The sequence below is a fragment of the Dendrobium catenatum genome, unplaced genomic scaffold, assembly GCF_001605985.2.
Source record: "Dendrobium catenatum unplaced genomic scaffold, ASM160598v2 fragScaff_scaffold_1574, whole genome shotgun sequence".
In the NCBI taxonomy this organism is placed as follows: domain Eukaryota; kingdom Viridiplantae; phylum Streptophyta; class Magnoliopsida; order Asparagales; family Orchidaceae; genus Dendrobium; species Dendrobium catenatum.
This window is the reverse complement of record NW_021320036.1, coordinates 1,428,102-1,452,634: the sequence shown is the minus strand read 5'-3', so window position 1 is coordinate 1,452,634 and position 24,533 is coordinate 1,428,102. Positions and strand designations below refer to the sequence as shown.

At 33.7% G+C, this 24,533-nt stretch overlaps 1 protein-coding gene and 1 pseudogene across 3 annotated transcripts in view; both read left to right on the top strand.

Moving 5' to 3' along the window:
- Window positions 1-6,277, top strand: part of LOC110108183 (ubiquitin carboxyl-terminal hydrolase 12) — a 92,282-nt gene extending 86,005 nt beyond the window's left edge. For all 3 annotated transcript variants that reach the window (XM_020838714.2, XM_028700694.1, XM_020838713.2), the window contains exons 30-32: window positions 5,022-5,096; window positions 5,180-5,266; window positions 5,667-6,277. In XM_020838714.2, coding sequence (XP_020694373.1) covers window positions 5,022-5,096; window positions 5,180-5,266; window positions 5,667-5,711 — 207 coding nt within the window. In that variant the 3' untranslated portion in view covers window positions 5,712-6,277. The remainder of the gene's footprint in view (window positions 1-5,021; window positions 5,097-5,179; window positions 5,267-5,666) is intronic.
- Window positions 6,278-20,712: 14,435 nt separating this feature from the next.
- Window positions 20,713-20,831, top strand: LOC114581174 (annotated as a pseudogene).
- Window positions 20,832-24,533: the final 3,702 nt, after the last annotated feature.

Here is a 24,533-nt window from a genome sequence, read left to right as displayed (position 1 = left end):
TAGACGAATCCGGAGTAAAGGTCGGAATCGGCCATTTATCGGTTTTGAAGGGTTGAAGTGTTGAAGATGATGGTCGTTGCTTCCCTTAAAGACTCCTCCTGAGAGAAAGAAGTTTCTCTCACGGCTTGAGGTGGAGAATAGGGAGGGAAATTATTAGTTCAGATTTTGGGAGGCAATGAGGAGGGAAATTAGAGAATTTGTTTCCCTATTTAATTCTTAAACTTGGAAAGAATTAAAAGGGAAAAGGATTAGAGAGGGTGGGGGGGGGATATAGGAGAGAAGGAAAGAGGCTTTGAAATCTTTCCTAAGGGGGAGGGCTTGAAGTTGGAAAGTATTTAGGAGGTGGGGACCCAAGGGGGCCTGCAGCATGGGGAGAGAGAGGGAGGGATTTGGGAAATAAAGCAAGCTTTCTTGATTTGGATTATTAAATTAGGAAGGGCTTAATTAATTCCCAATTAATTTAAAAATTCAAAGAGCTAAAATTTGGCAACTTTCCTAAAATAGAATTTGTATTTTAGGCAACAATTTCAAATTCAAAGAGATTTGAATTTGCAAATTAATTGAGTTATATAAAATATAAAGGTCTAATTAGGAAGAATGTAATTGCAAGCATTGATGGAGGGAAAGCCAAAGGGGGGGTGGGGGGGGGTCGGCGGCTAGGTGGCTTGGCCGTGGGTGGGGTGAAGGGAGATAGGGTCGGGTGGAGGTAGAAGATTTGAGTGCTAGCCAAAGAGAAAGGGTGGGGGAATTAGTCGTTGGCCGGTGGTGGGGTTTTGTGGAGGTGGCCAGCGGCTTAGGGTGGGGTGGACCGTGGGATAGAAGAGAAGAGAGGAAGATGAGAAAAAAAAAAAAGAAAAAACTAGCCATGAACCCGGACTCTTCCAAGGTTTGTGGGTGATCTGATCCCCTCTTCAAGGGGTCTCTCTCCAAACTCTCTCAAGCTCTCACAAGAATTCAAAACGCAAAAAATTTATCATTCATTCCTTTTTTCAAAAGAAAACATAAGGGCTATATATAGCCTCATACAATAGACGAAAACATAAAAGACGACTTAGCCCTTTGGGCTTACACATGACCACCATTTAGTAAGGGATAAAAAGGGAAAAATAACTAAAACAAATAGAAAAACAAGTGAATAAAAATAAGTATATATGAGGACTTAAAAATATATCGGCGTGATCGTGGCCGTAGATCGGCGGCCACGCCTCTGATAAACTTTCCATACTCTGATTTCCCCATCATATACTTTGGGAAATACTCGTTGTTCGGATTTCTTGTGATATTTGTTGATTTTGATTGGACTCTATTTGGTTGTATAATAAGAAATTCCACTCCCAATTTTGAAATTCACCTTCAATCTCCCCATGAATTTCAGAACTAGTGAAGTATGGGTTGTTTGACTGTTTTATACCTGAGTGAGCCTGTAGGTTGGTAGCAGGTTCTGAAGACTGTTGATTCGTAATGTTGTTAAGCAACAACTTCAACATCTCTAAATGATCCTTGGTGAAATGAATGGATTCAGCTTTGATGGATTGATCTTGCGTGATATTAACAGAGTTCGCCTTGCTTTCTTGTGCTGATTTGTTTGCCTTCCAATCAGCTGCTTTTCCATGAATCTTCCAACACGTCTTCTTTTATTTCCTCTTTTCGCACAAGGGCTACACCATGGTTTTCCTCCCTTCTTTTGATGTCGATTTTCAACATGTGAGGAGTTTCAATTATTGCGGACAATAAGAGCATTTCCTTTTTCAACCTTTGGAGATCCTTGTAGGCCTCCTAACATGACCTTTCTTCTGCTCTCTTCCCTTCGAACTTCAGCAAAGGCCTCCCGGAGATTTGGAAGAGGTTTGGTTCCCGTGATCCGTCCTCTAACACCATCCAAGTTCTTGTTCAAACCCATCAAGAATTTGAATATTTTTTTTGTCTCAACAATCTTTTGGTCATTTCTATTGATACTATTCAAACATATCTAATTATTGCCAATAATGGACTAGAGTATTAAAATATTGAGTTACTATCAGGTCTTATTGTTGGCAGTCGTGAAGGATGGTCTCAATTGCAAATAGCTCGGAAGTCTTGTCAAAATTGGAGTAGGTCTCTTTAACGGCCTTCCATATTTCTTGGGTTGTTTCATAAAGAAGAAAGTTTTCACTGATTTATATATTCATGGAGTTGATGAGCCAAGACATGATCTGATGATTCTCTATTTACCATTTTCTATGGAGAGGATCGTTTTGCAGTGGTAGTTGGGGCTTCACCAGTGAGTAGTCCTCTTTCCCTCTCCCACAAATAAACAATCTCACCGATTGAGACCATTGTAAAGAAATTTGCCCATTAAATCTATGGTTTGTGATGAGAGGAGGTCTAGAGTTTCCATTTAAATTGGTAATATTTGGGTAGGAGGATGAGATCTTGCTATCCATGGACCTGGTTAGGTTTCCTCGGCTGAAAGAGAAAATGAATTTTGGGCAAGGGCTACCATTGCTCTAACGATAGTATGATGGAGAGTTATCGCCCGCTGAAGGTTGGAAGAAAGGGAGGAAGGTTTGCCGCTGGCACTCAGAGAAGGCTTAGGATTTTCCTATGCTCGGATATCATGAAGAAATTGTTTAGGGGAAATTGAATTCAAATTTTATTCCTTGGAATCATTATATATATATATATATATATATATATATATATACTATCTCTCTAGGAGAATAAATAGAAAAAAAATACATTTAATATAATTGATTCTAAGAATTATATCTCACGAATCTTGGAATCATATCCCATGAATATTGGTGTCATAATAGGAAATCTCCAACTGCAGCCCACGTATTGCTGACCTCTCAAAGTCGTGGGCCCCCTCGTTGTGTGATTCAACAAAACTAGATTATGGACTTTTTGTGAAACTACCAATTATTAATTTAGGGGCCGTTTGTTTGGATTCCCAATTGGTGTAAAGTATATTAAATGCAAGAGTTTTGAAATTTTTGGTGTTTGGTTGAATGAAAAATGAATGTAAAGTAAATGCAGGATAAACAATTCTAGTTCATTTTTGAGATAAATCAAACTTGCCCAATTTTGAGCGAGAATGGTTTACACCGTAAGCAAGCTTGCTTGACTGCCGCCAATGCTACCTACCACCACCGCCACCATCTTCCGGCTACCACAACTGCCACCCGCTGACCGCAACCATCATTGTCGCCAGTCACCACCACCGTCGCCGCCAGCTTCGGTCGGCCACCACCGTCGTCGGCCGTTGCATGCCACCACCATCATCGCAGGCCACGGCCTTCACCTCCTCCATCCACCTACCGTCGACTACCAGCAGTCCACTAGTTGCAGGACACTGCCACCACCTGTTGTTGGTCAATACTGCTACCTGCTGCCTAGGAGTGTCAATTAATGACTCAACTCAAAAATTTTGAGTTCGGGCTGATGTGTTTAACAAACTAGTCCTGACAATTCGGGTTAAGGTCGACCCATTTAACAAATGGTCAGGTTCATGTCCTAATTCTTAACCCATTTTAGAAATCGGATCGTGTTCAGGTGAACCTGCTTACTTGAAATCGACTCGAGTTTGACCCGCATTGCCCTCCTGTACCGAGTCGTGAAAGAAACTCGCACCTTCGTCACGCTTTCCTTCCTCGCCCCTGCTCCACGTGCTTGTGCTCACAGCCTCGCACCCCCGCTCATGCAATCATGCTCTCTCCCTCGCCCGCTCACGGTTACGCACGCCCTCACTAGCACCAATGCTTTCAAAGTTGTGCTTGACACTCGCCTACTCGCACCCATGGGTAGCGAGTTAGGTCGGGTCTGGATTTGAATTTCTGACTTGTTTGTCTAATCGGATCAGGTTCGGGTTGGATTAGTTGAAGGCTGGTCAATTTCAAGTTGGACCCGAACCCGACCTAAAAACATATCTTAACACTCCTACCACCGCCACCATCGCCACCGGTCAGTCCCCACAATCTTTAGACTTTACACTGCATTCATTTTGCTTAAAAAAATCACTTGAATTTACTTTACACTCATTCAAACAACTTCACTGTATTTCTTTTATATTGCATTCTTTTATCATGTATTCATTTTACATTGCAATCTTTTTTTAGCCAACCAAACAGCTCCTTAGTTTTAATTATAAATGGGTCTTTTGGCATGTTATATTCAGATTTCCTTACTTTTATGTGTTGTTGAATGTGAATTCTTCGAGAATGATGCAAGCCTTTATGATGACAATTAGGCCTCCCATCTTCTCTAGTGATTTTTATTCTTTTATTTTTATTTTATTTTATTAGTGATTTTTATTCTTTATATTCCATCTACATACTTTGAAATAGGTTATTACGTTGATTGAGATTTGATTAAGCATGTTGTAATCTGATTTTCTTTTGTGTGATATGAATCTTATTTATTATTTAGTTTTATTTCAATGTATAAATTTTGCATAATTTCAATTTTACCTTTAAATTATTGTTTTGAACGAGTTTTACATGTTTTCTGATTTGCGTCAAAAGAGATGAAAATTTTGCCCAAGAGTTGATGGGTTATGAATTTTGATGTTTTTAACATGTTTTTGTGCATCCTATCTTGAATTTGTATTAGAAAATATTTCTAGACTTAGATGTCCTGCATCATGCATGCTGTTATTTGTCGTTTTCTTTTTTTCCGTTTCTGTTCCCTGCTTTCCTCAGGGTTATCTCCCCTACTTCTTGTTTTCACTATCCAGCCTTGTTTTTCTTCTCCGCTCTTCTCACTTCACGTACATCTTCGTTCATATTTCCTTCTCTTTCTGTCCCTATAGGCCACAAATATTACCATTTCTTATAGTCCTGATGCATTCTCGGTGACCAAAACTCCGAGAATGCAACGACTCTGTTTTCTTCTCCTCATGTTTTATCGAGGTCTACCAGACTGAATTTTTTCAAGAGTTTCATAATTTTCTTAAGTACTACTTGATTTTACTCGGCTTGTTATTTGAGGATTGTTTCTTCGTACTATTGTGTAGTTAAAGCTAATTTTAGTTTTTTCATCAGTGGAAATTTGCATGCTTAGTACTTGGCCGGCATGAATATCTTCAAGATTCTGATGTAGTTTCTGTTCGCTTTCAGGTATACATGTCACATAGTTATATTTACTTTTGTTCTTGCACAATTATTTATATTTTAACAATTTCTTTGGTATTTATTTTCAGAGAAGAGATGTTTATGGGGCTTGGGAGCAATGCCTTGGATTGGAACATTCAGATACTGCTCCAAAAAAAGCTTATCAAGTAAATCAGGTAACACAACCACTTTTCTATTGCATATAGTCCGTCTTCACTCGGGCACATTATTAGGTCCGGTCACCGGATCTAAAAATAGGTCCGAACATCCAATTAAAACTTGCCACGCGGACTGCGCTTTGACCGCGCTTTAGGTGCGCTTTGACTGCGTTTTACCTGCACTTTACCTACGCTTTACCTGCGTGTTTGACTTAAAATTCCGCGGATACGTGTACATTTCACATATCAGTATTTTATTGGTGTCCGGACCTATCTCTACGTCCGGTGACTGTACCTAATAATTTTCCCTGCACTCGTGCCATCCAGAACAAAAAATGCTCGTGGTTTTATTCATGCTTTTGATAGAACAATCTTTTATCCTTACTTCTCACTGGCTTTTCTACTTGTTTCTCTGCAGAACCGTCACAGCACATACGAGAAGCCTGTGAAAATTTACAACTAGGTAAAAATGTGATTTCCCAGGATCATTCATTCGCCCCTTCTACTAAAATACTTAATTAAATTAGTGCAATCTAGCGTGGGATGGGAAATTTAGATCCTAAAATACAAAAATAGCTTCTCTGAGAAAGACTCGTCTTTAGTCCCAGTTTATTAATGTTGTTGTCGCTGGAGGGCCAGGCCATTTTGTTTTGAGGCTGGAATGGCTTTGTTCTCGGTTTCCTGCGTATTATTTAGCAGAGGCAGTATAAGTTTTCTGATTAATTTCCAAGGCTTCACATCACCATAATGGCTTTCGTTTTCACCGTACTTTAGTACATAAGAAAGTTTTTTTTTTTTTTTTTTGGTTTAGGAGATGTATAAATAGGTATATAGCTCGTTCGGACGAGGATATTCTATTTTTAATTCTTGCATTTGTTTGCCCATTTTTGCTTTTTCTTTGTTAAAGAGGGTTGTATAATTCTGGTGATTGTTATCGAATAATTGAGCTGTTGATTTGTGTAAAAGATATATGTCTCTAACCTCGTTTATTTCTTCTCTTTCTGAAGTACAATTTTTTTTATTTTTTTATTTTCTTTGAACAGTTTTGTAGGTCCATTAATTTGTTGTTGGTGTATGCAATAATGATTGTGCAGTTATTTCATAAATTTATTTATATGTTCAAATGATAATAAGCACAAAAATAAAATGTCACAGCCTGAGCTCGGAAGATTGTACATCTCAACAATATGAGATACAATGAAGGGATAGAAAGATTTATTTTATACTCACAAGAAAAGTGTGTACGTAAGTAATATAACTTAAATAATGATAGGAGACTTAACCTAAAAATATCAAGTAGCTATGGTTGATAGATCTACTCTTGCGGTGATAATTCGCTAAGCATTCTGACATAATCTATTATGAAAAGAGAACAACGAGTGAGTTTGATACGTTAAACTGAATAAGTAATTCTTATTTATTTAAGTATAAACGACAAAGGAATATAACATGCAACATCGCTAATTGTAGGAATAGGAGTGATGAGTGATGATTAATGCATCAATATGATAATGTTGTATGTTATGATTTGTTCCTAAAATGGTTCTAATATACTGTTAATGTAAATGTTCATGTTAATTTGTTATTAATGTAATGAAACTTAAGTTTATGCACATAATATTATCATTCTTGTAAATAATTTATTAATTATTCATTGTATTCGATTCATGTTTAATTATATATCTTGACATTTATATGTATATAATTATAGTTAATTTTGTCAAATACTATGCATTAGGAAGGTAAACATTAATCCAATGAAGTGCAATGATTTTTTATAAAGTCGTCTCTTTGAGGGTCTTTCGGCCCAGCTAGCTAAATATTCAATCGGGTTCTATCAACTTATATATAAAACATATAATGTCTATGTTTTTACAAGTAAATTTCCAATATGTATTATATAATCAATATAATTTATAACAAGAGTATCATTTATTGCATTTAATAGAACAATGATTTATACAAAAAATTATCTATGACAGTAAACATGTTAAACAAATAAGAGATTTTACATCAATAAATCAAAGTGAGATTGCATCTATTACATGATGCCTTCATTATGAGCAATAATAAGATCTATAGCATATGCAAAATAACAAATGAAGCATATGCAAAATAATAAATGAAGTTGAAAGTAAAATTGAGAACCTAATATATCAAGGAGCCTTGTATGATTGAGAAGGATAACTCCTCTAATTAAGAAGACATGTTTGTTCTTTAATAAATAATAGCTACTTATTATAGTTGGCACCAATTCTCAAATCGATTTTGGTTCGCTCGATGCCATCAAATTGAGGTTCTACAAGAGGCAAAAATAAATAATTATGAGCTCACAATTTAAGATTTTAACATTGTTATTCAAGTTTATCTAAGCCTTAATCAAAATTATAGAAGTAGATGCGAGAAAAGTTAATATGCTTACATGAAGAGTAGATTTCCTTATCATCGTCCTTCAATCAAAGGGGAAAGGGGGAAAACTCTTTTGACAAACCCTTGATCCAAGAAGAATGTGAAGCCCAAGTGCTTTCGCTAGAATGAAACTTTTATTCATTTCATGCTCTCAAGTCAATGTAGCTAAGATGATTTCAAAAAGTTGAATATTGTGATAATTCATGTTTGTTTCGGCACGCAAATATCTAATGAAATCACAACTTCTCTAATAAACATCTTCACCCTCTTAAGGTTCTTTTTAGGCATTTTATGTCCGAGGCTTTTCATCAGAGGGCATGCATGCATACTTTATCCTCTATCCTACTTTCTAAAACCTATCTCTTAACCCCCCTTCTCAACAACTGGATGTGTTCGGACTCCAGTCAAAATAGACATCGCCTGTACACATGGTGTGTATTATACACACTATGTATATAAAGTTATACATATGCTGTGTACAGGCGACGTAGCCTATTTTAATAGGACTCCAGACAACGCAAGATACGTCTGGACTCCGCACGTAATAATTTCTTTCTCCACATGATTTGTTTTGCAAGAAAATTTGACATCCCAAATTTATTACCTTGTATGAATATTGGGCTCCCTCTTTTATGTCTCGAGGAGATGAAGTTGTGTTTTTAGCCGATGATAACATTGACATTGATGAATAATAAGAGTAGGAAGAAATTTTTTTGGAAAGTTTTGTGCTCTTCACGCAGGTGACTTCTATTTACCTAACTTTTCTAGCAAAAAATATTAAGATATGTTTGGAGACGGGGGATCTTGCTTTGTTAAAAAACTTCAAGCCTATCAGCCAAGATTTTTTATGAGATTTCCCTTTGGATCAAATTCTCCAACTTCTATCTAACATGTTGGAATTAGATTAGGTTTCTTAAGATAATCCTACTGTTTCTAAATCACAAATCTCTTTTGTTAGGGTCTATGTTCAAGTTTCATTGACATCAATCTTGTGCAATTTTGTTCTTGTTAGCTTAAAAGACATGAAATTTTTGCAAAGATTTTGTATGACTAGAAATCAAAAGCTTGTTTTATGTAACACACTAATACATCTAGTTTCTCAAATGAGGCATCAGAAGGTCGTCGTTTTATGTGACCAAACCATTTTAGGCGACTCTCTCCAATCTTATCTTCCACTGGAGCTACCCAAACCTTTTAACTTATATTCTCATTTCATGTCCTATCTCCAAGAGTAAAGTCACTCATTCACCTAAGCATCCTCATCTCTGCAATACTTACTTTAACATTATGCTTCTCTTTTAATGGCCAACATTCTACACCATAAAGCATTGAAGAATTTTTACTTAAATTTGAAGGGGACTTTTATATAGAATTTTTCCTTAAGATTGTTTTTATCATGCCAAAAAAAAAAATCTTAACATTTTGAAGTTATTTTATTTGGATAATCATCCAATTGATGAATTGTTATGGTGTCATAGCATTGGGATTGTTCAACCAATTTTTACTCAATTATGGGAATTATTTAGGGCATACATTACTGGTAATAAAAAGAAATGTGCTGGATTAATTTAGATTAAGTACCATATTATCCTCTCCCTTCCTATATGAGGCCGGCTGTTGTGCTGTGATGAATTGATATTTACAAAGATAAATTGATAAGAACATTTTGATGAAATTATATATGTATATATATATATATATATATATATATATATATATACATCCTAAATTGGGAGTAATCATCACTTGATGATCATGAACCATTAAACATTTGTTGCAAAATTATCCTCGATTTCATTATTAATTGATGTCCAACTTTTAATGTTTGATCTTCGATAATGTTCGACATCCGCTAATTAACATGTTTTTAAAATATGTGAATCATTTGTGTTTGATATGCGCCTATCAAATTTCCTTATCTACTTCCTTGAAGGAGAACACTTAAGCTTAATGCCTCATAATGGTCATTGTTTAGATATCAAACATTCACTTATTAACATCATTGAACATTTTCAATCTAGTTAAGATTAACTGACATCTTATTACTACCTTTCATCAACATCTAATTCTTGACATCCAACTATTTAAAGTTTTAAAAGATAATAATAAATTATTGGTAAATATTTATTATGGCACCATTATTTTTGTTAAGTGCTGACCACTAAGTATTATAGGTTGAGAAAGATTTTTAATCAAATATATTTTGAATTGCATAAATTTGTCAATATTAATTATACATGAGAAGGAGTCATTTCTACGAACATAAAGAATTAAGGAGAAATTATTCCGTGCAAAGTCCGGATGGGAAGAATCGTCCAGACATGTGAGTGAACACATTGTTTACAAATTTGTACATAATATGTATTAATTTTTTGTACCCACTTTTTATATATTGTGTATATTGACAATTCGGACGGTTCTTCCCATCTGGATTATACACAGAGTAATTTCTCCAAATTAAGGCTTAGTTTGGGATAGCTTTTGGCTACTTTATTGTCACTGCTTTCAATATATTTTTTGTACAAGAAAGTCGATGTAGAAATCAATAAGCCTAAATATCTTTTTAGCAAAGTATGTGCTTACTTGGGGGTTATTTGAAATCCTTTTTTTTATTATTATTTTTAGAAAACATATTTAAATTATATAAAGTATGTATTTTACTTTTGTTAAATATTCTCAAAAATACTCTCTTCTTTAAAAATGAAAATCACTCCTGCCTCCCTTGCGTCGCATCAATGCCGATGTTCTTTATATTACATCTCTCCCGCGCTCGGTCTGCCGGCAACGCACTCGCTCCCGCGCTCGAGCTGCCGGCGACGAATCCCCGCCTCCCGGCACCGCGTGTGCGATCCCGCTCCCGCGCTCGGGCTGCCGGTGACAAACTCCCGCTGCGGCGCGGCGCCAGAGCCCCCGCGCGTGTATGCGCCCGCCTTCCATGAGGTTTGAATCGCGTCAACTTTAGTGATTTGAAAAAGCTTAAATCCACACCGAATACCTCAAGCAAATTGCAATGTCTTTATTTATTTATTTATTTATTTATTTTTGAAGTCTTTATGCTATATTGCTTTAAAAAAATTCATATTTCTTAGCACAACAAAAGCTCCAAACACACTAATCAATTCATTTAAAAAATAAAATATTGCACTAATAAATATAAAGAAAAGAAATATTTTCATATATACCAAGATTATAGTTTGTACTCATTTCAAAAGTTAAGGGGCGTTAAATATACTTGTTGCGGGCTAGAATATACGCGGCGGTAGAGTTTAGAAATTCACGTCCGAGCGTTGCACGAATATTCAGCACGCAAACAGAAAAGAAAATGAACACCAGTATTTTTACGTGGAAAACCCAGAAGAGGGAAAAAACACGGGGCCACGCCCAGCTGAAAAGTTTCACTAGTGTTTTTGTAAATTACAAGAAACTGATTCCTTCCACAAATCGGGACGATCATATTACAACTTGAAGCAGATTTACAAAGTTTTGCATAATCCCGTCGTTTTCCGAAAATCCGGCAGAGTTTCGGCATATTCAGGCGGCAGGAAGAGCTCTGGCGGTGGTCGAGGAGAGGATTCTCCTTTTCCCCTTTCTTCTCTTCTTCTCTTCTTCTTCTCTCTCTTCACTTGAGTCCCCCTTGTGAAGAATGAGGGCTCTATTTATAGTTTTTCTAGAGTGGCATAGCTCGTAAATAGTCTCGAGATCAGGGGCGAATAGGGAGTGGTTGAATGGACGGCCGAGATTGAATCCTACGATCGTGTACTGTTCGTTGAACATTTGAAGGCCTTAGTGATGTCGGAATTCGGCAATCTTGAGCTCGTTGGATTCGTCTCGTCGAGCTGCTCGATTCGATTATAAGCAAGTTAAAATCGGAGACCGTTTGGTAACTCGGATTGTGGTTTGAACCTTCCAACAGCGCTTCGGGTCCTTGATTCGGACCCATTTGGGCTCGGATTGGGTTGAATTTGGTGTCATTGGGTTCCTATTTCCGAGACGCTCAGTTTTACTGTAAGCTCGCTGAAAAATCGGAGTTCAGGTGCTCTTGGATTTTATTTTTAAAGTTTTCAACTAGTTTTTTGCCTCGAGATTCGTGCCCGATCAAGATAATTTTGTGATGGTGTATCAATACTAAATATAGAAAAGGCTCTGCGTCGTCAATATATATTATTCAATAAATATTTCATTTTGTTTATTTATTAAAAACAGTATATTGGCTACAAACAATTGTTTATTAGGGTTTAGCGTTCTATTTTTTTTTTTACTCAAGCTCGTTGAAAAACTTAAAAAAAAAAAAAAAACTGCATCCTAGGTTTCTATTGGAATTTTTAAAATATTTTGTAATATAAAAATTTCTAATTTAAAAATTTTCATACCAATAAATTACTTTAAAACATCAAGAAAGCCGTACAAAAACATTAGGCTCCAGCCTCATTTGATTAGGCTTAATTCCTCCATTTTTAATTTCAAGAAGTCGAAATAAGCTACTTTTAATTGTTAGGAAGAACAACTTTCATATAATTCCTCAATTTTTTTGTCAGTCATAAAAGTTATTTGATTTATGTTTATTCCACCTCAAACTTAGGCTTCGTTTGATTATTTTGTATATTTCATAAAAAGATAGTTTTAAAATTATTATTTGAGATAGCGGACTATTTTATCGGAGAAATTATAATATCATAACACTTCTGAAAATAGTACAAAAATATAATTATTTACAAAAGTGATACATACAAAGAACAATTAAAAAAAATTCTGCCATTTCAAAATTAAAAAGACAAAATTATGACGTCTCAAACAAAGACTCAATTTCTAAAAATAAAATGTCCAAATTACCTCCACCGAAGTAGGCATGTCTGCAACTTTTTCTTTTGTAGAGACGCCTGCATAAATCAAAATTCAAGTAAAACTAATATTACTTTTCAAATATTAATATTCAAACAATAAATAAATTTGTGTAAAAGTTTACAATTAAATTCAATAAAAACAAATTTTAATTTTTGGCTTATTGCAAAGTTAGAAAGTTATTGATTTTCATAATTTTTATTGTATATTTGTATTATTGACTGTCTTTTTTATTTTCAATATTCAAAATATAAATTTTTAAATATGTAAATTTTACTAAAAAAATAATTACATATTCTTAAATTTCAGAGATGAATAATTTAGTCTTTTATAACAAAATTGTTAAAGTTGAACACCTAAACAAACAAGTAATATATGCTTTCAGATTTTAATAAGCATTTAAAAAATATTACTCAAACAACATTTCATTATTAAAACTTTATTTTAGCAACCCCTTTTTTCCAACATCTATTTCTAAAATTTCATTTTAAATAAGCAATAACCCAACTAAACGGAAAATTATTACATCCAGTCATCAGATGCGGAGATAAGTCTGGATATTAATAAAATATTGTTTTAAATCAAGCGTGTTAAAAGCGCAAGTAAAGAGCAGGCAAAGCGCAGGCAAAGCGCAATCAAAGCGCTCCTAAAGCACAGTCAAAGCGCAATCAAAAAGCGCAACCAAAACGCAGGTGGCGTGACTAGTTTTAATTGAATATATAGAGTTTTAGGTCCGATAACCGGACCTAATTATTTGGCCAACTAAACAGAGCGCGTTTAGGGGCAAATTATTGCATCCGGTCACCTGACAGAGAGATCCGTTCGGATCTCTCTGTCTACAGTAAAAGCGCAGCTACTGTAGCATACTTGCTCTTTACATGCGCTTTACTGTAGACAGAGAGAAATCCGAACCGTCAGGTGACCTGATGCAATAATTTGCCCGTTTAGGATGGCTTTCAGCTTTTTCGTTAAAAAAACCGTCCCAAACTAGCCTTATTCATTGTAAGTTTAACTGTTTATCTTCACCAAAAATTATACAAATGTAACCAAATACATAAACAAGCCTCGGGCTTCCTTCTGCAACGGTCGATTCCTCTAATCGCACTGAGCTTCCCAACCGCATTCGTGTGCTTCTTCTAAAAGCAAACGGGTTTTGTTTCCAAATTTCTGAAGCCGGTGTTCTCTTCCTTTGTCGGTAAGTTAGGTTTCTCATATCACATCTCAGCTGTGTTCTTCATTCTGGTACATACAACATTATTTGATAGATCAGTACCTTTTGTACTGATTACCCTGCACTTACAAGTTTTGCTCCAAATTGGGCATTAATAAAATACATGTACTGTGTTTCCCTCTTATTTTCTTTGTTCTGAGAAGTTTGCTTCATTGTTGTTATTCTTCAGGGCATAATTTTTCTCTACATGTTCAGTTTTTTTACAAATAAAAAAACTTGGTTGAGGCTCCAGAGTTTGAGGGATGAAAACATCTGCATTATCTCGTGTTTCCTCAACAAAATTTGTTGTACCCATACTTGTTGGGAATATATTTTCTAAAATTTTCAATTGAATCATATATGATGCTCTTACATCCTTCATAATATTGGCTTTGAGATTCTCCTTTTCTTTCATAAAATGTTAGTTCTCATCATCCGCTAGAGCATGATTCGTATTTTGATATGCCCTAAATCTCACTTGTCTCTAGAATAATGTTCATGCTGGCAATATAGTCGATCATAATTAAAGTTGAGGCAAGTAAGCTCAGTTTTAATGAAATTAAGGTGGCAGAGTCGACCATTTTTGAAAAGATGGCATTGCCATTCCTCATAAGACATTTACTATAAAAGGGAGGCTTTGTTACTAGTATTGGATGGTTTAAAAATGGCTAATGCTATGTAGGAAATGGGAATTCCTGATAAGATGGGAAATAGAAAATGAAAATGGGATGAGAATCTTTCAAAGAAAGATCTTCTTTGATTAATGAAGAGGCCGGGACGCCACCTTATTCATACAAATGAAGAGGGCACAATTATAAATATATAAATAAACATTTAAACTAGCTTTCACTAACTCAAACTTTCAAGTAATTATCTATCATATTTAGAGGTGTAGCATGGTCACGAAGTTTTTGTAAAGTCCGATTTAATGATGATATGATGAATAACATATGTACTAGGGAGCTAGTTTTCAAATCTGGCAAGTGTTAGGATAACAATTTTGATTGACTTACTGTACTCAACGAATATGTGTAGATAATTCTTATAAGGATGCTCAAATACTATCGTCTAAGAATTCAAAACATGAAGGGGTATTTTTTTATATCAGTCATATCATGTCCGACGGATCAAAACTATAGGAATCAATCATAAGTCTCGTCATTCATAAGTCACTAAGTCAGGTGAATTCACATAAGAGTCATTAATCCTTATCAGACATATCATATCAGCCAATGTCCTTATGCTCACTTTTCATATGTTTGAGGATAAAATCGCAAACCTTTATTTAAAGGAATCACATCGATCCATCCTAGCCTCCTATACAAGATAAAATGTATTCGACCAATCTAAATCAGTCATATCTGTAGCCAACCTTTCTTGCAAATAAATACCTATGCCATTTTATGCACTTATCATGTATAATAGATGCAAATCATATTAGTTCTATGAACTATAACAGATATATTCAGAATGCTTGTCAATATGCACGTCCTACCAATATACTCATGTCAGATGAACTATAACATGACGCATATCATATCAAACCTAATAAAAAAAGATAGGACTCCTAAGTCATTTCCAACATGCCTTTATTTTTATCATTTTAAATAAAATATCATGCATACAAAACTACTTTATGAAATCTCAACATGATTATATTAAAACGTTTAGAATAAAGATATCTATGGCATATCAAAATTTAAATGGTGAAAGTTTACTCGATAGGAAGATAATTCATTTTTATCACATTATAGAGAGAAAAATTTTGAAATCAAATTCATTAAAAATAAAAGTATGGTTAAGGTTACCTATCATGATCAAAACAACTTAATTTGCCAACTAGAACGACATACGTAAATGTCCCACGGTAGATTTTCTCTCTCTTCTCACTCTTTCCAGTCAAGCAACAAAAGTGGGGACTTAGTGGGTGGCTTAGGGTACTTAAATTAGGGTAGTAGAATGAGATATTAAAAAATATAAATTTTTAGTGGCCTAGCGCTGCAGTGCTAGCCCAAAATACTATAGACCAAAGAAGCTAGCTCGCAGCTCAATCAACTAGAACCGTCCAAATAGAGAGGAAAGCACCATTATGCTTGCCAACACAACACAATAATGCTTTCAACCAGATTTTCATGCATACAAAGTTTTCTAATCAATTTCAGATCAGGAAATTAGTTGTTCATTAGTTAATTAGAATTTTGGGTTATTAAATGGTATGTGTCTTCTAAGTGATAATTTTGCTGCAAAATTATAAGCAATTATAATCAATGTCCTTTGATTTGGTAGTTTTTCCACAATGGCTAGAGCCTGCAAGTTTATTAATAATTAAAAACCCTCATTGATGAATCATTAGGTGCATCTGATATGACACAAAGCCTTTTAGTAGCTATGGTCAACTTAAATTTATCCTCTTAGATAAACTTCCATTTTCAATCTACAATATTTCCTTGGACAAAGCAACCATTGTTATCGATACTAGGACAATGACAACCCAAGACAATTGAATCATTGGATCTTGATATGATTCGTTATCAGGGGCGGAACCCCATTGGGGTCAGGGGGGGCAATTGTCCCCCCTAAAAAAAATTTATATGATTTTTTAGGTATTTTATCCCTATCATTATTTTTTTAGTTTTTATTACAAGGGTTTTTAGGCAATTGCCCCCTAAAAATTTTAAAATACTATGGTCTTTAGGTAATTGCCCCCAACAAATAGTATAGAGAATTCATCATTGAATTCCATAAATATCCTTCAAACCAAAATTTGTTCCAGAGGCGCTGCCCCTGAAAAGGCCCGCAGGGGCGTTGCCCCTGACCGGGCAGGTCGAACCCCGCCAAGAGGCGCTGCCCCCTTGGACCCCCGACATATATGCCTTATATGTTTGCCCCCCTAAAAATTAGGGTTGGTTATGCCCCTGTTCGTTATCATTTTCCCACCATCCGCTTTAAGTTGAAAGTGGTATATCATCTATATAAATTTACTGCTACAAAATACTATGTATTTCTTGTCTTAGCTATTGATCAACCTTAATTGAAAGTCTTGCCAAAAGAATATCATAAGTAGGAAAAATAAAAAAGAAGATTAAAAAAAAAACTTAATTGAAAGTCCTCTCTTGTTATCAGGACGAGTAATTAATCATAGGAGCTTAGTCCTATAGAAAACCTGGAATCATATCAAAAAGTCCTCGTGAAATAAGGGCGAAATTTCTGTAGTAATTTATCTTAAACCCAATTTCTTCTGAAATTTAACCCAAACGAACCAAAATTCTCTCAGCAAAGGCAGAAATGTGAATTTTTAGAGCCCGCAAGAAGAAGACACTCTTCATTTGTGCCCTCTACCCTAGTTGGGAAGTTCAACATTTTTGCTCAGCATCCTCACAATATCATCCCACAAGCTCAGCATCCACACAATATCATCCCACAAGCTCCTCTTTAGGAGAAATTATTACGTGCGGAGTGCGAACGTAGCTACATCCGGACTCCAATGAAATCATGACACGTGGACTTGTATACACTGTGTATACAATGTGCAAGTTTGTAACAGAAAAATATATAGTGGTGCATTTTGTAACAGCAAAACTATTTCTAGATCCACAACTTTTCAAATTAACGACTGGCATGCATGAAGTTCTGTATTCTTTGTCAGCAAATATCTACAGTTAAATTTAAAAACCTAAACTTAGGCTTTGTATATGTACTGGAGATGGGTTTTTGTTCTCTATTGCTTTTGTAATTAAGATATAAACATATCATGATATTTTCTTGTTGGTAAAATGAGGAATTAGCCATTTTCCATTACTTATTGAAACAGTTACAAAAGGGTTAAAAAACCCGTTTATACATCTCAAAAGATTGATCGAAGATAATAACAGGAGCTGCATCCAAAACCTCAATGCTCAAATAAAAGCAAAATAGACTTTGTACTGCTGTTGTTATGACATTTGTTTCTATGCATTTCATAATCAATTCTGTTGCTAAAAGTCATTCTTTGTCATTTCATTCAAATGAACGGCACCCACATAATGTTATTGACTGTATCTGGAGTAAACTTTTCATATATTCTCTATAGAGACTTGCCTGTTTTATTTGGGAACCCTCAATTGTCTGTACCAATTTGTTTGCGTACTACTATGGACCCAGAGATAATTTATTGGTTAATGTCATTGTCCCACAACTGTCCTGGTCCCCAACTTGAATTGTAGTTTCATAATTTCTTATACTATTTGATGAGCTTGTATTGCCGTCATCTTGATGTAATAAGAGATAAAAACCAACTTTTCTTTGAAAATTTAGCTATAATTTCGTTAGTGTGGAAGTCCAAAGGTTTCCTTATATTTGCAATTTTAAAGTAAGGTGTATTCGGAAAGAAAAAAATTATGTTCTTTTAGCATGTCATTGTCAGGTCCCAAGTCCTAGATGAGAAAAGTGGAAGGTTATGTTAAATAGACGACAACCTGCATGAAACTTGTCGAATAATCATTACATAAATCATTTAATACATCGTATTAATGCTAAGGTGTTCTTTGGAAGCGACATGTTGTATGGCCTGAATACAGCGAGAAGTGTGCAAGGGCTGCTGTATCGGCGTCTGGGTGCAGTGTTAAATAGTCAAGGGTTCCCACATCATAGATAGATGTGGGCAAAGTATGTATTCTATGAAACTAGAATTTGGATAAGATCTTGGAATATATGTTTTCTTACAAACAAATTAATAGAATTAATTAATATTATGATTCATAGGATGAAATATTATATGCATACAGAAAACTAAATGGGTTTGAGACAAGGTTAAGGAGATTGATAGTTTAGGATTTAAATTTTAGTATTCTGATAAAAGTCGTATTAGAAATGATATAGGTCTGATTACAGATAAGAGTTTAAAGTATAATATTATAAAAATGGATATAATTAGAGATAGAACTATAGATTTGAAGATTATGGTTGATGTTATGATTTTAATATTATAAGTGCTTATGCTCCTCAAATAGATTTTTATATATGTTTAAAATTAAAATTTTGAAATGACTTAGAAGAATTAATTTAAAATATATTGAAGAAAGTTTTTATTGGAGGGGATTTAAATGGACATGTTGGTAGAGAGGTATAGGATTTTAAAAGCATTCATGGTAACTTTGAATTTGGAGCGACTAATGAAGATTTGTATAACTATATTAGATTTTACTTTAGCTTATGATTTTGTAATTATTAATACTTTATTTAAGAAAAGTGCTGAGCATCTCATCACTTATAAGAATAGATATAGTAAAATTCAAATTAATTATTTTCTTATAAGAAAATTAGTTCATTTAAATTGCAAAGATTGTAAAGTTATTCTGAGTGAAAGTTTATGATGGAGCAGAATATGAAAAATATGGTAAATCGTTAATATAAGATTAGAATGGAGACCTTAAAGAACATTAATAAAAATATTTTTAAGAGTAAGATTCGAGATCTTAAGATTTTGTTTGTGCATGAGGAATTGAATGTTATGTAGAAAAAAGTAGCTAGTAATATTAAGAATGTTGTAAATGATGTGCTTGAAGTTTCAAAAGAAAAAAAACTCATAATAATAAAAAAAGTTGATGGTGGAATCAAAATGTACAAGAAAAAATAAAAAATAAGAAGTTTTATTATAATAATTGGTTTATGATGAAGATCAAAATAAGTTTTTTTAATAAGAGGATATTCAACAAAGTGGATCTGATATTTTGCTAAGCTTTTCAATGAAGATTGTAAAAATACAATTGACTTTAGTGACTTTAGCATTCTAAACAAAAATAGATATTTTTATTATTTTTATTTTTATTGACGTATTAATATTGATAAAACTATAGTTAAAGAACTTTAAGGAAAATAATGTCTTTCTCTATATTTTATTTATCTGTTCAGCCTACGCTTTCTGCATAATGCAATTTATACTTGTACTGAAGTCTGACTTCATGTCATTTCAGCTGAAGCCTGTAATTCACTTCCGGTGATCATCTCATAATGTTTGCTGAAAAGGTAAATCCTTAGTACAAGTAGTGCTACAAGTTCTGGATCTGCAGGCCTTTATGACTGATCTTTTTTTTTTTGGGTAAAATTATGAACTTAGCCCTTTTCATTAATATAAAATTATTACATGTAATGAAGAAAGAAAAATACAGTAAATATGAGATCTTGCCAAAGCTTACAAGATCCAAAAAGGGGAAAAGTACAAAATCCCCACAACAAAACTATAAGCCAAAGTAAACAAAGACAAAATGAAATACATAACAAAAAGGTAAGCAATAGGAAGAGGAGATCAATAAAGCCACGGGCTCAGGAATTGCCACTCTCTCAACCTGGTTGCAAAAATGAAGCACAGAGTTCCTGCCATCCCTAAGGAGAAAATGGCAATCCAGTCATCATTGTCCATTTTCACGAAAAACCCATCAATCTCAAATCAGTAAGCAGACCGATAGGCATATCCAGAATTCACACGGAAAATAGCAAAGCAACAATCTGCAAAACAGAAACCTGCAGCAAGATTTCTATTTTTATAAATGACTGATCATTTCTCCACGCCATTTGTCACTTTCCTGTCATAATGAAATGATTAAAATCATGTTAGATTTTATTTAGGATGATTTTTTTACTATTTTTTAAAATAATATTTTAATAAAAAGTTTATTAAAAAACTGTTTTAAGAAGCGATAAAAAAACTGTTCTAAATAAAAACTGAGGACCTTTGTGAATAAGTAGTTATTTATGCTGAATCTTTTCAATATTTTTTGTTTTCTTCAACTTAAATCTAGTTTGACAGTTCACAAAAACGAGTCCAGAATTAGTATTATATTTTTCTTCTAGCATTAACTGACTTTTCCTACCATGTTGTCCCTTATCCTTGTTATTATCATTGTCACTTTTTTAAAATTCCTTTCATATTTAGTATTTTGCTTAGCATTGTTCAGCTTTAGTGTTTGTGTTGGTGTTAATAAAGAGTAATATTAAGCATAATGTTTGATTGAATGCACATGAAAGCTTTGGGTGCGATCATACCGGCATCAGTGCATCAGATCCCATTAGAACTCTACAGTTAAGCATGCTTAGACGAGAATAGTACTAGGATGGATGACCTCCTGGGAAGTCCTCGTGCTGCTCCCCTAAAAAAAAGACTCCCTTGCTTTCAGTTTTTTGGGGGGAAAAATTATTTCCACTTTCATTCAACTAAAAAGAAGTAGTACGAAAATGACTTTAAACAAGGTAGGAAAAAAGAAAAACATAGAAATGACTAAAATAAGAAAAACTTAAGGTTGCAAAGAGCGATCTCAAAAAATTTATGAGCAAAAATGGCCAAAAAGGCACAAGGCCAGCTGAAACAGTTCAAAAAAAAAAAGTAAGTAAGAATTAGCTTTAGATTTTCTTATCAATTTTTTTTTGTAAGAATGAATGCTAATATTTTGTTGGATTTATTTTTAACATGTGTAATATAAATTATGATTAATTATTCTTGTAATGACTCGAGCACTAGTTTTAATTAAAATTTAATCAAAAATTTATCCATAAAAATGCTTTCATTTATGCAAAATGATTGCAAGGCATTCTTATTGAAGTTCTCATGCATAATTGTGCGCATCCTATCCATGAAACACGGGCATTAACAACATAAATGATATAATTATAAAAAATAGAACACAAAAGAGCATGATTGTAATTTTTTTAATAAATTATTAGTATAAAATATATAATAATGAAACCTAATATCATCACAGATATCGCCGACCAAACAAGCAACAATCTAATGCAGTATTTGGGAATTGAAGAGGCTCGAGCCCTTGACGCATTGATTGTTCAATTTGAGTTAGAAAATTATTATATTTCTTGGTGTCTCTTATGACTCTTGCATCTCTCTTTATCTGCATATGTGATGGATTTTTATTCAAAGCTAAGATACTAAGTTCTTTATCTACCGCCGCATTATTTTTAATAAACAATAAACACTATTGGATTCATTTCAACTGAGTAAGGTCCCATGGCTTTTCCCCATTTAAGGATTTTCACGTAAAAATTTTAGTGTCTCTTATAACACTTGTACCCCTCTCTCTCTATGTTACTGTAAATTTGATATAAGAATTTGAAATAATTTTGTGTTGAATGCCTAAGTTGTATGTATCAGTATGAATCATCTTTGTTTGAACGTTTATCATGAAAATGTGTCATGATATGTCTATGCTCTATGTATCTAAAGTGAATCACATAAGAACAAGAGAAGACTTCAAAATATTCTTGCTTGCTAATTGGATCTCAATATTGTGAATGGATTTTGTTCATGAATTTAAGCAGAGTAATATTTTAAATTATTTTCATATTTAACACCATAATATGTATGTAATGACACATTGATGATTTTGAGAACTTACTAAATTGGAACTAAAAGCCATAGTTATTTATTAAGGGGTTATTTAGTTTGTTGAAAAAAGAAATATATTGTATTTGAAATGCTTAGAAATTGTTTGAAAGAGCATAAAATTAATGCAAGTGATTATTTTTCTTTTCTGTTTGGCATGAAGTAAAATAATTGCATTGTAAAGTTTAAAAATGGTGGTGGTGATCGACAGCAGCAGCTGGCGGAGAGCGGTGGCTGCAACAGTAGTGAAGGCGGTGGTGGCAGATGGTGATGATGAATTTATAGTGTATTTAAAAATCCCTCAAATTAAGTGAATTACAAATAAATCAAAATTTACATCAATATTATCAAAACTCTTGCATGTAGTATATGTTATGACCATTTGATTTCAAATCAAATAACCTCTAAATAATGATTAAATTTTATGCAATTTGGGGGCACTCATGAAACTTTGAATCTAATGGGGACTAATTGGGAAAGTTCCCATCAAAATAAGGGTTGGTAACTTAGATTGTTAGTCGGCCCATTTTGTAATTTTATTAGAATTATCTAATTTTTAAAAGAAATTGTATTGACAAAAAAAGGAAAATTTTTATCTTATTTCTATAACAACAACAAGCCTTTATCCAACTATGTGGGGTTGGCTACATAATATTTTTTTCTCCATTGTGTAATATTAAGGATTAATTATTCTGTGTGATGCCGAACGTCGTCCGAATACATGCCAGAATGCGCCACATCACCCCTTCGCTCGGTACTGCGCTCAGTATTGCTCCGTTCCGCTCGGTACCACCGCTCGGTGCTGCTGCCATGATACATTCTAGTTAATCTTCGAATGACGTTCTGTATCCTGTCTTCGCACAGAATAATTTCTCCATGTCAATGGTCCAATTTTCATTAAAATATCTTCATCTTATTTCTCTATAAAAAAAAATTCTTAAAAACCGAATATTCGGGCCCAAAAACAAATATACGATGCGCCTATGTGTGTCGGACACGTTAGTCCACCAAAAGGACAGGCGTGGCATTTTCGTCCGCACCTGCTCTATGTAACGTCACGAATCGACCGTACACGTGGCAGTACAGAAGGTAGTCGGACCACGGATAGGACCGTCGCCAACCCGATCTGCAAAATCTGCATTCCGTTATCATGGTGGGACCCACTGTCCGCCCTACTTAATGAGGGCGGCACCGGCCATCCGACCGACCCCGTTTCATCGCTGTAGCAAGCTGCAGCGTAAAGTTAGGCATCAGGAAACTTTTGCCTTAGAATTATCTTTGAGATTCGTGTAGTAATGTTATTGATTGGTGGTCATCCTTGTCACAGATTTCTAATTAAGAAGGTCCCACTGTTGGGAAAATATCAGACTTTTAGGGGTTTTTTTTCAAATACTTTTTTAGGACATTTTATATATATTGTAACTATCATTTAATTTGCCAAAGATTATTTATTTATTTTATAGTGCATTAATAATAAATGAAATATATAATTAAATTATCATTATTAATTAAAAATAAATGCTATTTATATCATAAAAAATTATTAAAAAAACTATTTTAAAATATATAGTATATGTTGTAAACTAAGGACATAAGAATTTTAATTTATATAGTTTTACATCACATGGGAACTTTCACTTGATAATGTTTATATTAAGTTATTGAGTTTGTGTGAGGTAAGAACTCATATTGATGGATCCATATAAAATGCTTGAGTGAAATTTTCATTTATAAATAAATAAAAATTTTAAGAAAATTTAAAAAATTAAAATTAAGTTAATATTTCTTATAAATAGATTAAATTAATTTATTTAAATAATTAACTAAACTACCTAGTTCAAAGGAATATGAACTGTTTGAACGGGCAGTTTTGATTGATTTAGTCAGGCTGAATTTGAAACTGGTTTTAATAATATATCAAACCAGCCTTATGATCGGTTCACAGTTGAATCGATCGGTCTAGTTTTTAAAAGCTTGGTTAAAAGAGAAGGTAACTTTTATTAAAATTATGGATTCAGAATTTTAGTCATATATCTTATAATTTATAATTTATTATCTAAAAAATACATTTTCAAAATTTTTGATAAAAAGTAAAAATAAATTTTTATGCAAATGTGGGGAATTATTTAAAAAAAAATCTACATGTAAAAGATATAGCTCAACATTATGATTAATTATTCAAGATTCATTATGTAAATAGGTTGTGACTTGAGCAATTTCATGCAATTTTTTATCACATTTTTTTAAAATTTAAAATAAATATGCATATTTGTGCAGAATAATTAGGGTGTCCATATAGCAAAAGTTGCGAAGTTAAATTTGCTGCGATATTGAGATATCACGGTTTTTGTGAAATTTTTCCAAATTAAATAAAAAACTTCCACAAACCACAAAATATTAAAAATCAAGGCTGGGTAAAGTAATCTATCTCAAGTTGAATAACTTTATCGAACAAAAAT